General features: G+C 43.9%; 1 protein-coding gene across 5 annotated transcripts in view; it reads left to right on the forward strand.

Moving 5' to 3' along the window:
- The window catches only part of tenm3 (teneurin transmembrane protein 3), a 1,636,378-nt gene that overhangs the window by 1,322,828 nt on the left and 298,392 nt on the right, over window positions 1–15,158 (forward strand). For all 5 annotated transcript variants that reach the window (XM_059974311.1, XM_059974313.1, XM_059974312.1 and 2 more), the window contains one exon: window positions 5,609–5,827. In XM_059974311.1, the coding sequence (XP_059830294.1) occupies window positions 5,609–5,827 (219 nt within the window). The remainder of the gene's footprint in view (window positions 1–5,608; window positions 5,828–15,158) is intronic.

Consider the following 15,158-nt stretch of genomic DNA (forward strand, 5'->3'; position numbering starts at 1 on the left):
AGGGAAGAGAACATGCCGCAGAAGTCTTCTTTCTGCCGTGATCAGCCAAGAGGCTTGTTACATGGAAGATTTCTGCAGACGCAGTGCCGGGTGTTTAAGCCATTACAAAAACACCCCTTCCCCTTTGAATTCTCGACAAGACTTGAGCAACAACAATTTGCAGTTATAAGTTATAGCAAATTCCATTGCCGGATACCCTGAGTCCGCGGACCCCTTGGTTGATGGTAAGGGTCCATCGCATACAGAAGGTTGGGAACCCCTGGGATCAGCATTGGAAGAAATATTTCCTTAGAAACTCACCAGAGAGTGAAAAGTGAACCAAGCCAAAGCAGATAATGATGGCAGATATTGTTACCACCCAGTGACATTTATGAAGCAGATTATTACTGTGCAACAGTCATCATTCCTCGATTATTGGACCATTATCCACAGCTTACGTTCCTGTACCCTACCATCCAAGGCAAATTCTTTTACTCCCTTCATGGCCACTCAACTCTTGGAGACAAGCACTCAAGATGAAGCACAAACAGGGGCGGCAAGGTAGCGTCATGGTTTGTGTCAGCAATCAGCAACCAGGGTACAATTCCCACCGCTGTTTGTTAGCTGTTCTTACTGTTTGTATGTTCTCCATGTGATCGCACGAGTTTCCTCCAAGTGCTTCGGTTTCCTCCCACTTTCCAAAGATGAATGGTTAGGGTTAGTAAGAGGTGTGCGTGCTACGTTAGCGCCAGAAGCATGGAAACATCTGCAGGCTGTGCTCAGCACATATTTGGACTGTGTTGGTCATTGATGCAAATGATGCATTTCACTGTGTTTCCATATTCATGGAACAAATAAAACTAATCCAATCTAATCTAATCAAAAGCTTAGAACAAAGAACAGCTGCCGAATCATCTCGATTATTTGTGTCTAAATATTGTTAGCTTGGGATAAACCTGTGAAGCATTTGTCACAGACAAATTAAACATTTTTTATCTGCATATTTTTTGCTGTGCATTCATTATTGTAAACCCAATGCCAGACAAATTGCTGTGTTTACAAGACAGACTACTATTGTTGACTTGTTTTAGCTCAGGCTGTTATAGTTTTCAAGCAGTTAGAGTGAAAACCTTATTTAATTAATTAACAATATGCATATTAAATAAAACAGAACAGCATGTTAACTTTGGCCTCGTGTCCGCTGTAACACTGCTGAATTCCGTATGGAAGGATTTTATGTTATGCATCATCATCATGTCTTATGACAGAGGTGATCATGGTTTTTGACTAGGATTGTTCTTGGCAAAAACTTTTCTGCAAAAGTCGTTTGCCATTGCCTTCTTCTGGGCAGTGTCTTTAAAAGATTATCATTATCCATTATCAGTACTCTTCAGAGATTGTCTGCCTGGTGTCAGTGGTCACATAACTAGAACTTGTGATTTGCACTCATATGGCCATCCATCACACAGCTTCACATGGCCCTGATTGCGGGCTAAACAGGTGCTGCACCTTGCCCTGGGGTGACCTGCAAACTAGAGGAGGGACGGAGCACCTCACACCTCCTTTGCTAGAGGCATATCTCCAGCCTACCACTCAACATTATGGGAAAGAAGAAAAAGTATCTTGACTTCGCTGCAATAATTCAATCATTTCACTCTAGATGAGAAACAGCAGCTCAACTGAAATAATGAAACGACAAATCAATTCAGTGTCGATTTATTTTTTTTTATAAATTTCAGCCAGGGACATCAATTTCATCGTATTACAAGTTGATAAACAAAAAATACAGTTTGCTAAGGAAGTGCTTTCTAAAGAATGAGAATAGCAGATGATTATGGCAAATGATTTGTTCCCACTGCCATCTGTTCTGAACACAGTATGTTCACCAACTCTTAATGTAACACCACAGGATCCAGGGAGGAACTCACAACACCTTCTTAGGGGGGCACCAGGGAGGGGCAAAAGATCCAGGCATACCACATTGGCCCTTGGCCCAGAATTAATTTTGAGAGGAAGGTGCAGAAATTCACAGGATATTGCACAGTGACAGATAGCTTGTCAGGCAGATGATAGCATCAGATATGGAGCTAGGTTTTGTTTTAACCCAACCTGTTAAAGGAAAAAAAAGAGCTGCTTAGACTTGGCAGCAGATCTGACTGCTTTATAAGCCTATACTAGGTGGATCTCACTGCAGTACTGTGGCTTCTCTGATGTAGATCATGGTCATGATCGGGCGGTGGGGCGTAAGTCCAGTGGAACAATGCAGATAGCCAGAAATGCACATAGTAATCAGCCAGGGATCCCAGACCTCATTAACATAGCTTTAATGTACTCCCGTGAGAAAATTGAGCATTGGGCATTGCTGTGATTCTGCCTGCAGTTAAGTGCAAACTAACTCGAGAAGCTCTAATTTTTATCTTGCCTGCCTGGTAGAGCTAATATGTTTTTAAAGAAAGCAACAAACGCTTTTCCCATGGCGTGCAATGACTTGCAAGTGTGAGGAGTGTTTGATGGCTCTGGGCCATACTTGCTGGGGTTCAGAAGAATGAGGGGGGATCTCATTAAAACCTATTGAATCTTGAAAGGCCTAGATGGAGTGGATGTGGAGAAGGTGTTTCCTATAATAGGGGAGTCTAAAACCAGGGAACACAGCCTCAGAATGCAAAGACGTACCTTTAGAATAGAGATGAGGAGGAATTATCCAGAAGGTGACGAATCTGTAGAATTCATTGCCACAGACAGTTGTGGAGGCCAAGTCATTGGATCTTTTTAAAGAGGAGGTTGATAGGTTCTTCATTAGTCAGGGTATGAAATATTATGGGGAGATGGCAAGAGAATGGGGTTGAAAGGGATAATAAATCAGCCATAATTGAATGGTGGAGAAGATTCAATGGCCAAGTGGCATGATTTTGCTCCTATTCTTATGCTCTTATGATTTCACGACGAGGGCTTGGAATTAGAGGCTAGAGGACATTCAGAGATGCTGGCATGTCAGGTCTCCAGTGGAGAATGTTATTCATGAATGTTAGTGCAACAGAGGACACATCAGTGATGTACCTCTTCTCCCCTGTGATTCAACAGGAAATCTTTGGGCCTTCTCTATTTGGGCTTATCCCATTCTTCATCAGTCCATTCCCCGGATTTGCCCCGTTATCATTCACGCTGTTCTCCCACTTCAGTCCTCATTCCTGATGGGCAGGGCTTTAACCCTTGATGTCGACAGTTCCTTTTATACCACAGATGTTCCTCAGTGCACTTTGTTCGTCCAGCAGGTGGTTGGTTCGGGTTCCAGCATCTGTTGGTATCACGTGTGCAGCATTAAATGGGCCCAGTTTGTTTGGGGCTCCATGGTCTGCTTGGACTCAGTGGACTGACGAGTCTGCTGTACGATTCTGTGAAACCACTGGCCTTGATGGTGTTTCTGTCAGCTTCAGAGACGAGACATGTGAGTGCTCTTTCAGTGTACTCCTTCCATGATTTATTTCTAGCCTCTTCATGGAAGAGGGGCACGGATCAGGCATGGTGCGGTGACTACAGAAGGGGAAGATTGGTTGCCTGTCCTGAACTCTGAATCAGAGCTTTAGTAGTTCCACTCACATTTTTAACATCTGGCAGCATGACCAAGTTGCCAGAAAGTTAGTCACCTCACAGGGGACCCATTCCTACACAGGCAGCTTGGAAAAAGAAAAACAGAGGCGATTTGAGTGTTCCAGGTAGGGATTACGACACACCTGGCAATCGCACAGTTGAATTTGGCAAAGTGAGGTGATGCAGTAATTAGCCTCAAGGGTAATCAATTCAAATTCAGAATTATTAATTCACAAAACGAATGAAAAACAATTTACTGTGACTGTGAAAACCATTTTCTGTTCCAACTAAAAAGAGAGCCCTTTTGCTCCACAGCTTTCTTGAAGAGGCAGGGCTTGACAGCTGGGACAACCCCAGGTACTTCAATCTTCCTTCTGATTTTAAGAACAGTGTTCGAGGCCGTCTCTCTTGTGAACATGTAGGTCACGTCATCCAAGCTCAAATTGCATTATTTATTCAAAGTATGTTATCATATTTTGGTGATTTGAAGGTGATTTATGAAACGCAGTAAAGATGTGAAAATGATCAGGTTGACTGAGTTAAGAGGAGTGACATGTTTGGATTTAGTGTTCATCCATACTGACGCCCTTTTCTCAAGGGACACGATCGCTTTGCATGGCACTGCATCAAAACTGTCAAAATCTATTTTTTTGTCTGAACCTTGCACTCGGCATAAGTACAGTGCAGCCTCTGTTGTTTCAGCTTTGATGCTATCCTAGACCTTAGCATATCTCTGCAGATGTCTTCTCTATTTAAAAGTAATACATAATTTAAACCAGTTTGGCCAGCATAACAGATGCTGGACTCCAAAAGCACCATAAGGAAAGTGTGGCAGGAACAACTGATGCATTCTGAGACTGCATGCCCAGAGTACAGGACAACTACTTGAAGTACACTGGAAGAGTTCCTCTGAGAATTCCCTCTGTGTGAAAGTGTCACGTCAAAGGAGTTTGCAGGGATATAACCGCCCTAATTTAGTAGGACAGTATTTGTTGATTGTTAAATGCCTTATTGATTTTTACTAAGTAGTCCTGAAACAAAGTCTTGAGCGAAGCAAATGCAGACTTGGTAGCACGTCAAAAGATTGCGTGAAATTATACTGTGAAGAATCAGTCCCTCATAAGTTGTAGCTGATTGCTTTCACCAGAATTGCTGTTGTTGACTGGTGGGGAACCAACTGCTCCGCATGACCACAGGAATGCGGGAGTAAAGTGCACGGTGTCTCTGTACTCCTTGATAATCAGGGCTCAGCATTTGTCATCAGCACCCGCACAACATGACGAATGACCCCCAAAGACTTGTGTGAAAATAGACCATGTGGTAGCTCATTACCCTGAAGTGAGGGCATAAGGCATTGTTTGAAAACAGAAGTCTCTTAAATGCAAATCTGACTTGACCTTAGTCTTGTGTTCATTGAGACTGTGGAGAATGTTGGGTCTCTGTTTCAATTGGAAACAATGCACAGGAGTAATTTATTCATTGTTATTTTTTTTAAGTAATCCAGTGTGGAGTAGACTCTTCCGGCACTTTAAGTCTTGCCGTCCCAACAACCCCTGACAAAGACGATTAACCCTAACCTAATAACAGGGCAATTTACAATGATCAATTGACCTACCTGGTACGGAAACTGAAGGACCCAGAGGAAACCCACACACTCTACAGGGTGTTTGTACAGATATTCCCTGCAGAATGGCACAGGAATTGAACTCCGGATCTCTCCCAAGCTGTAATTGTGTCGCAACTAACCACCACACTGCTGTGACGCCCAGTGAATTCAGCAAATGGACGCTCGTTAATTGCGTTACAGAACTCATGTAAAGGATTGACTTTCAGAAGCCATGTTCAGTTCATTGCTTTATTTTACTCTAGGTGACACAAGATAATGGAAACAAATTGCTCACTTTGTCCTCTGGTGTTTTGAGTCCATTTCTATCCATTTGGCTTTGTGTGCCTGACTTGTGTGGTGTTTTGCTTTGACAGTGCTGTTTAATGCTTTGCTTTTGCCATCACACACCAAAATCCTCATGTTGTCTCTCCTCAGGTCCTCCCATGCCATCCTCCTCCTCCTCGTCCAGTCCATCAGCCATTGAGCAGTCTGGTTCCCCACTTTCGTCGCCGAGTGCCAATGGCAACCAAAGGCGGTTGCTGGGCAACAGCGGCACGCATCCGGTTCATGACTCTGACACAGATGACGAGGAAAGCAATGCAAATTCATATCTAGCTCAGGCCAGTTCAGGCACTGCCTGTGTGCCCGATAATGGTAAGAAATTGCCTGCATCTATCATCTCCTCTTGAATTGGCACTTTCTAACTTCTGAGCAATTCTTTCAGCTGGAAGAGGTTTCAGAGTGACAATTTACCTCCCAGCCTCTCACTAAACCACTCGTCTCTGCACTAACTCTTTAGCAAAAAGCTTTACTGCACGGCAAGCTTTTTCTATCTCCCCCCGCCTGAATGCGCGATGGATACACAGCACTTGCCCATTACCACTGGGTCAAGCACTAACCGTACTTTCTCAAAGCACATTCAGATCTGAGTTGCAGGCAGGTCAGGTTGCCCTCTATTTAACTGAGTATTGCAATTGTATTTAACTGAGTATTGCAATTGCCAGATAAAATGGGTGTGAAAGCAGCAATTTTCTCAGCACTGAAAAGAAATTTCAGTCGTATTACCTTTGGGGTGCAGCAATGGAAATGCATGCAGGGGCTGCCACAATGGGCTCTGCTCTTATGTGGCAGCTCTGCTGGCTGTTCCCCAGCTACTGCATCCGAACAAGCCTCTTCAAAAACATTGAGAATTTCTTATACGGCTATTGGCTTGCTGTTTGGGGAAACAAGACGATTGAAGCATACTTTAATGCAACACCATAGGATATGTTTGATCTGAATGGCGCTCACAATAATAACCCCAGTTGGGGCTGTCTTAGTTATTTTCTCTTTCTTCACAATTTAATTTTCTTCCAGGAATGCAGCAATTACATATTTTACTGTGTGATTATTATGTTTAACCACAGCACTGGGAGCTTGGCGAGATATTTTATTTAGAATGTAAAAGCAAGACATAATAAATGAGAGGCTTTGTACTTTATTAAAGTTTTGCTTCGCTAACTGGGAGGGAAGGTGATTCAATGTTTTGACTAAAACTTTGGTTTAGATTTCTGATATATGATATCCATTTGGTGCTATTTAAGTGTGTGGCTTTTAGTTTCCAATAGATATTTGCTGACTGCTTTCACTGGAAGACAAGCTCCCTTGTTCACGAGATGTGAGTGTTGCTGGCAATGGTCATTCATCTTACCTGCCCCTGCACCAGTGAGACACAGTAGTGTGCTTAGCGGAGCTGTTCCTCACAGCTCCAGCGATCGGGATTCAATCCTGAACCTTTGATGCTACCTGTCCAAAGTTTACCTGTCCTCCCTCTGACTATGCGGGCTTCCCTTTCCTCCCACATCTTAAAATGTGGGGGCTGGTAGTTTAATTAGCACTGTAAATTGTCCCTAGTTTGTAGGTAAGTGGTAGAATTCAGGGCGTGCCATTTGAATGGAAGAGCAGATTAGAGTCATAGATGACGACAACAACACAGAAATGAACCCTTTAGCCCATCTAGTCCATGCTGAACTGTTAATCTGCTCACGTTCTGTTGGCCTGTACCTGGACCTTAGCCCTCTGCACCCATCTCATTCATTTGCTTCTTCAATTTTCACTTAAATATTGAAATAGTGATTGGAAGAAGGTATAGGGGAGATATCAGAGGTAAGTTCTTTACACATAGAGTGGTGTGTACATGGAACTCCCTGCTAGGGGTGGTAGGAGAGGCAGATACATTAGAGACATTTAAGAAACACTTAGATAGGCATGTGGATGACAGAAAATTGGAGGGAAGGGTTAGATTGATCTTAGAGTTGGTTAAAAGGCTGGCACGATATCATGGGCTGAAGGCCCTGTACTGTGTTGAAGTGCATTATGGTTCTATGTTGTTCCAAGTTAGATCTGCAGAATGAGAGGTCACATTACTGAGACTTACCAGAACCTGAGGGAGTTTGACAGGATAGATGTAGAGATGTTTTCACTAGTAAGGTAGTGTTGAACAAGGGGTCATATCTATGAGGTATTTAAAATGATGATGTGTAGAAATCTCTTCTCAGAGAGGGTGGTGAATTTCTAGAATTCTTCTCCCCCAGAAAGTTGCTAGATCATCAGAGGTGGAGGTAGACGAGTTTTTGAAAGTCAGAGGATTGAGGTACTATGGAGATCTGGCACAGAACACAAGTCGAGGCCTGGCATAGATCAGCCATGATTACATTGAATTGTAGGCAGATTTGAGGGGCCAGGTAGCCTACTCCTGTTTCTGATTTTTCATGTTGTGTTATTAATTGTGTGGAGAATAAAATGAGATGAGTGTAACTTGGTGTGTGTTGGTTGGCACACTCGGTAGGCCGAAGGCCTAGATTCCACACACTATGACTCTGTTACCCATTGACAATTCTAGAGAGAGGTTTATGAGTCAGAGGTCATACATACATTACTGTAGAAAAGTCTTAGCCACTTATACATAGCTAGTCTGCCCAAGACCTTATGTATAGGTCAACATGGAGCAGAGAGCCAGTTTGTTAATCTGGCAGAAGCAAAAAATGTTGGGAATGGTGAGGGTGGAGCAGTGTGGGAGAGATGTGAGACAAGTGGCAGACAAGGAGTCCTGTGGGGTGGTGGTGGTGGGTTGGGGGCACAGGCACAGACACACCGAGCCCTGAGACACCAGGCAAATTTGCTTCATTCCAAACAATTGTTGTTTTTATCCCATTCTGGAATATCTCTCTGGTGCTTCCCACTCTCTCCCTTCTCTTTTCCCCGTTTCCCAACCACGATTCCCCTCTCCCCGCTCCTTTCCTACTCTCAGTCCACAATGGAGACCCATAACAGATCTATTATCACTCACATATGCCGTTAAATTCCTTTTTTTTGCGGCAGCAGTACCGTGCAATACGTAAAATTACTACAGGTTCAATGCAAAAGTCTTGGGCACCCTAGCTATATACAGCATTTGCGCCTAAGATATTTGTACAGTCCTGTAGTTCAGACCATGCACTGACAACTGATTTTGTTCCCTGAAGGCTGCTAGTGAACCAAAGAAATTTTTGTGACAAGGTAGTTCAGTGGATCATATTAATTTTACCACTTTCTCAGTTCTAATGATTTAAATTCCCCGTCCGCTTGGGGGTGGCTAGGTTACTTAAACTCATACCCTTCAATCACAGGGCTAGGTGTTTGAACAGTTGTCCAGCAATTTAGCCATTTGGCTACAGATTCACAGTCCATTTGCTCTCAGCACTCACTTTGTAAGAAGCTGACTGAAATCCAGTCATTGACCAACACTGCTAAGGATTGTGGAAGTCTGCACGGTCACCCTACAGGTTCCTGCTGCTCAGCATGAATTCTGTTTGTTCGTACTTTGACTTTATGCGACTGTGCCATGAGAAGTCATTGTGTACATCACCGTGAAAGGCCCTTTGGCCCATCTAGTCCATGTTGAACCATTAAAACTGACTACTCCCATCAAACTGTATCACTATTAGGGCCCCCCATACCCCTTCCATCCATGTTCCTATCTAAACTTCTCTTAAGCATTGAAATTAAGCTCACATGTTCCACATTCTCATAAACCCTTGAGTGAAGAGGTTTCCCCTCATATTCCCCTCAATGGAAACATAGAAAATAGGTGCAGGAGTAGGCCATTCAGCCCTTTGAGCCTGCACTGCCATTCAGTATGATCATGGCTGATCATCCAACTCAGAACCCTGTACCTGCTTTCTCTCCATACCCCCGATCCACAAGGGCCATAACTAACAATATTAGAATTCCTCCTCCACGCGCAAAGGCAGATACAGCAGAGCTCAGATAATTTCAGGAATCCACGGTGGCTTCCCTTAATATAGGCAGAAAGAAATAACGTTGGGCTTTCTGTGTCCTGGGGAAGTTTTATCATACTTTTACAGCTAATTAAGCACTTTTGAAGGCTAGTTACCATTTTAATGAGGAGATGCAGGACAGGCAAGTTATGCAATGCAACATAAATAATAGCCAGGACAACTCCCCAGTGTTACTTCAAACAATGTCATAAGATCTTTTTACTTTCACTTCAATGTGCTGGTCGAGCTGTGGATTAACACTTCATCTGCACGATGGCACCCCTGGCAGTATAGCATGCCCTCAGCATCCAGCTTTAATTCTCAGCCCAGCCAACATGCACGAGCACCTAACATGAGACTTGAATCCACAGCCTGCTGACTCAGAGACAAGGCAGAAATGTGCTTCCTTGGGCAGAGGGTAAATTATCTTCTGAATAAGTGGAACATGAAGGCTTTAAAAACAAGTCAGTCAGGAGCCTCATGGCACTGATCAGCACCACACATTTTAGCCGTTTAAGAGTGTATCAAACGTTCCTTGGAGAGCCCCTGCAATGGAGCTTAAGGACTTACCGCTTATCTGGTTGTTCAATCGGTGAGTCAGTTTATGTGCACCAACGTACAGTGAAAAACTTGTCTTGCATACCTTTTTTACAGATCAGTTCAGTGTACTGAGATAGCACAAGGTAAAACAGTAACAGAGTGCAGAGTAAAGTATTGCGTTTAAAGTGCAGAGCGTATAGATATTAAGGTGCATAGTTACAATGAGGTCAAGAGTTCATTCAATAATCATAGAACAGCAGGATGGAATCTGTCTTTGAGCCTGGTAGTAAATGCTTTTAGGCTTTTGTAACTTCTGCCCAATGGGAGAGGGGAATGTCCAGGGTGCGTGAGGACTCTGATTATGCTGGCTGTTTTACTGAGGCAGCGAGAGAGATGGACTGAGTCCACAGAGTGGTGCACTGACCTGTGTCTACAACTGCCTAATGCTTCTTGTGGTCAAGGGCAGAGCAGTTGCCATACCAAGCCGTGATATGTCTGCATAGCATGCTTTCTAGGGTGTGTCTGTAAAAAGTAGTGAGGGGCAAAGGGGGAGTGTCAGATTTCATTATCTTCCTGAGGAATTGGAGATGGTGAGATTTCTTGCCATGGAGTTGATGTGAGACAAGAGACCAAGGCGAGGATAGTTGGACCCAAGTCCTGGTATATCCAAGGAACTCAGCAGGTCGGGCAGCATCTGTGGAAATGAGCAGTCAACGTTTCGGGCCGAGACCCTTCATCAGGACTGAAGAGGGAGGGGGCAGTGGCCCTAAAAAGAAGGTGGGGGGAGGGTGGGAAGGAGAAGGCTGGTAGGTGCCTTGATCTTGCCCCCACCCCTTGATCTTTCCTCTTACTGGTTTTTCACCTGGCACCTACCAGCCTTCTCCTTCCCACCCTCCCCCCACCTTCTTTATGGGGTCCCTGCCTCCTCCCTCTTCAGTCCTGACCAAGGGCCTGGGACCGAAACGTTGACTGCTCGTTTCCGCGGAGGCTGCCCGACCTGCTGAGTTCCTCCAGCGTGCTGTGCGTGTTGCTTTGACCCCAGCATCTGCAGTGTACTATGTGTTTCTGGTATATCCAAGACTGGAACTGAGACACGATGCGAGACTAAAACAAGAACATTGTACTAAACTAGATGCTAGACAATAATCCAAGTCGAGCTAACCATTGAGCACTGAACCTCCGTTCACATGTTCCTTAAATGTTGAAATCCCGGTGCCAAAGCATGGCTGCCAATTAGTGGAATGGTCCTGAATTCTTAAAGGGGCTGTTCCAGTTATCCATATTCCAGAGAGTTAGAGCATCTGAAACACAGAAGCTGGTAAGGTTGGGTGTGCATTGTAACACAATTGGACAGACCAGTTCAGACGACTGGTAATATTCACTCCTAGCAACTTGAAGCTCTCAATCCTCTTGACCTCGGCACTGTTGATGTCAATATGAGCATGTTCACTGCACCAACTCCGCCTTGCCGAAGTCAATGACCTGCTTTATCAGTTTGGCTGACATTGAGGGAACGGTTATCATCATAACGCCATGTTATTAGTTCTATAGCTCGAAGATGGCCTTCCCAGCTTCCTGTACTCTGACTAATAGTTATTTGTGATACAACCCACTACAATGGTATCATCTGCAAACTTGTAGATGTACAATTAGAACGGAATCTGGTTACAGAGGGAAAGCCGCCTGGTGGGGAATCACTGTCGAGAGTAATCATAGCAGAGATGTTGCTGCCTGTCTTTGCTGATTTTGGTCTGTTTGTCAGGAAGTCAAGGATCCAGATGAGTCCCAGATCTAAGAGGTGGTACCTTTGAAAAGCACTTTGCAGCAGTCAGAATCAGAATCAATTTTAATATCACCAGCATATGTCATGAAATTTGTAACCTCATTGTAGCAGTACAATGAAATAAAGATGATTAAGTATAGAGGAAAAAAAATGAGTGTATTAAATAGTTAAGTTAAAATAAGCAGTGCAAAAAATGTCTATTTAGAAATTGAGTGCAGAGGGTCAGAAGCTCTTCCCGAAACCCTGAGTGTGTGCCTTCAAGTTTCTGTATGTCCTTCCTGATGGCAACATGTGAAGAGGGCATGTCCTGTGTGGTGGGGGTCCTTAATGATGGATGTCGCCTTCCTGAAGCACTGCTCCTTGAAGATGTCTCAGATACAATGGAGGCTGATACCCATGATGGAGCGATCTAACTTTACAGGTCTCTGTCAGTTACCCCCCATACCAGGCGGTGATGCAGACAGTTAGAATGCTGTCCACAAAAGTGCAGGCAGGTTCATAACATACCAGGCGGTGTGTACTCAAAGGGTTCTGACAGAGTGGTTGGCATTGGGAGTATAGGGCGGTGGCGATGATAAAAAGGAAAAAATCTCCGTAAGTTTTTGACAAGGTATTTCAAATAAACATTTCACTTATTTGTATTCAAGTCTAGTTTGTTCATGTGCCTTGAAAATGGTTCTGTTTATCTACTGCTGCTGCAACATTTAATATTTTATGTCACTAAATAAAAATCACTGGTTCAGCTCTGAAATAATATTTTGAATATACCTAATCCATCTATGTGCCATTTAATATTTTACTTGTATCTAAGTCAGATCAGTCACCTTAACCAACAGCTCTCTAAGCTGCGGAACTCAAGCTTTCTGTGTTGATTAACCTGACTGCATCCTCAGCAGTTCAGGTTGACCTTTGTTGTCATGTGGGGTTAGGATGAACACCATTCTCTGCACTTGATACTGCACTCAGAAGTCTTCGACCAGCATTGTAGGATGGTAACACACTGCTCTAGCACTATATTCCTGCAATCAACAACACAAAATGCTGGAGGAACTCAACAGGGCAGGCAGCATCGAGGGAAATGAGAAAAACAGTTGACATTTCAGGCTGAGCCCCTTCCTCAGGACTGGAAAGGAAGGGGGAAGCTGCCAGAATAAAAAGGTGGGGGGGGGGGGTGAAGTAAATGGCTATAAGGTGATACTTGAAGCCTGGTGGGTGGGAAAGGTAAAGGGCTGGAGCCGAAAGAATTTTATAGGAGAGGAGAGTGGAGTGTGTGGGAGAAAAGGAAGTAGGAGGGGCACCAGGGGAAGGTGATAGGTAGATGAGAAGAGGTAAGAGGCAAGAGTAGGGAATAGAAGAAGAGAGAAGAGTGTGGTGGGAGACGGGGAAATCAATGTTCTTGCCGTTGACAGAATATGAGGTGTTGCTCCTCCACCCAGCAGTGCCACAAAAGGGGGCCAGGGACCAACATGTTGGAATGGGAAAAGGAATTTAAAATGGTTGGCCACTGGGAAATCTCAATTTTGGTGGATGGAGGGAGGTGATCAACAAAGTGATCCCCCAGCTTACGATGGGTCTCACCCATTTGGAGAAAGTCACATCAGGAACACTGATTCTGTCGCCTTTAGCATTTTTAATCACGCTATCACATTTTGGAGAAATTGAAAGTGACGCATCTCTGATTATTCCCTTTCCACATCTCCCTGCGCTAATTCACTACTGATTATCGTCCACTTACACTCCACATTTGGTGACCTTTGTGCAATGCTTTACAACTTAAAGTGTGTAATTTAATTTGCCACTTGGCTGGTTATATAAATGGACCAAATCCTTCTGCAGATGCTTGCTGCATCCCTTGACTGGACGGCTCTCGCTGTTTTAATGTTATCAAAAAATCGGGTGAACCCCATTTAGCATTGGTATCTAGCTCATTAATGTAGATTAGAAACAACAAAATTCTAAGTGCCATTTTCATGCTCAGCACATCACCACACTCTGACCTTTCAGCTCTGGGTAAAGCAGATATATTTATTTGTCCCAGTGCACAGATTTCTTCGTCCATTATTGTCGATACTATGATGCCATTACTTTGCAGGTACTCGGGGACTGAGCACAAGCATTGAAAATTGAGGCAGAGTCAGCAGCCATTTCATGTTCCAAGCCGCCTGCACTGTTGAAGCCCTCATTACTGGGAAGCAGGCCATTGAATCAATCTCCCAATACCATCCACAACACAGTATACAAGAACAATGAGTAAATTTTGGAGACACAATACTGGGTGCCACTGTTGTGTAGTGATTAGCACAAATCTATTAGAGCTGGTAATGTTCCAGAGTTCAGAGCTCAATTCTGCTGGCATTTGTACGTTGTCCAAGTGATCTGTGTGGGTTTCCTCCAGATGCATCGCATTCCTCCCGCAGTCCAAAGACGTACTGGTTAGTAGGTTAATTGGTCATTGTAAGTTGTCCTGTGACAAAAGAGGCAGTTTGCTCAGCAGTGTGTCTCATTGGGCCATAGGGGCCTGTTCTGCACTGTATGTCTAAATAAAATAAAGATACTGTAATCCAAAACAAAATAAAAATTACCAGCGAAACTCAGCAGGTCAATCAGCAGCAGTGGAGAGAAAGGGATGGTTGATGATTCAGTTGAGATCCTGCATCACACTCGGGATGCCTGCATATGACTCCTGGCGCTTGCTGGGAGCCTGACATTGGCTGATGTTATCATCAGGTGAACTAACTGCCTGTGGTTTGAAATTAGGAGAACCTCAAGCCATATAGTGGTGGAGGCAGGTTCGATATTGTCATTCTAAAAAAAAAATTGGATAGGTATATGGACAGGAAAGGAATCGATGGTTATGGGCTGAGTGCGGGGTCAGTGGGATTAGGTGAGAGTAAGCGTTCGGCACGGACTAGAAGGGCTGAGTTGGCCTGTTTCCGTGCTGTAATTGTTATATGGTTATAGCTTTTTGCAACAAGCCGTCCAACATCAGGCCAAGGAAGATAAAACTTCTGACTTCGAAATATGCAACTTGCCCTGCTGTTCTCTGCTACTCTCTTCCATTTTCTCTGATGGAACTCTGATTATCTCCCCACCTTTTTATTTTTTTTCTATAGATATTTGAACTAAAGCCTCAGTGGGGTGAACAAAGAGCACTTCTTTCCCCTCGTAGAGAGATGTTAATAAGCAGTTGCCTTAAATTTAGGGAAATGGGTCAAAATCTTTCTCATTTGAGAAGTTCTGGAGGTCAGAACCCACTCTCTGAGTGGTACAGATAAGGTTAGCTTGCTGGTAATGGCACATTCTGAATCAGAATCGGATACAAGAAATTTGTATCTCTTGATGAAGGGTTTCGGCCTGAAACATC

This window comes from Hypanus sabinus, chromosome 7 (assembly GCF_030144855.1).
Source record: "Hypanus sabinus isolate sHypSab1 chromosome 7, sHypSab1.hap1, whole genome shotgun sequence".
Classification (NCBI taxonomy): domain Eukaryota; kingdom Metazoa; phylum Chordata; class Chondrichthyes; order Myliobatiformes; family Dasyatidae; genus Hypanus; species Hypanus sabinus.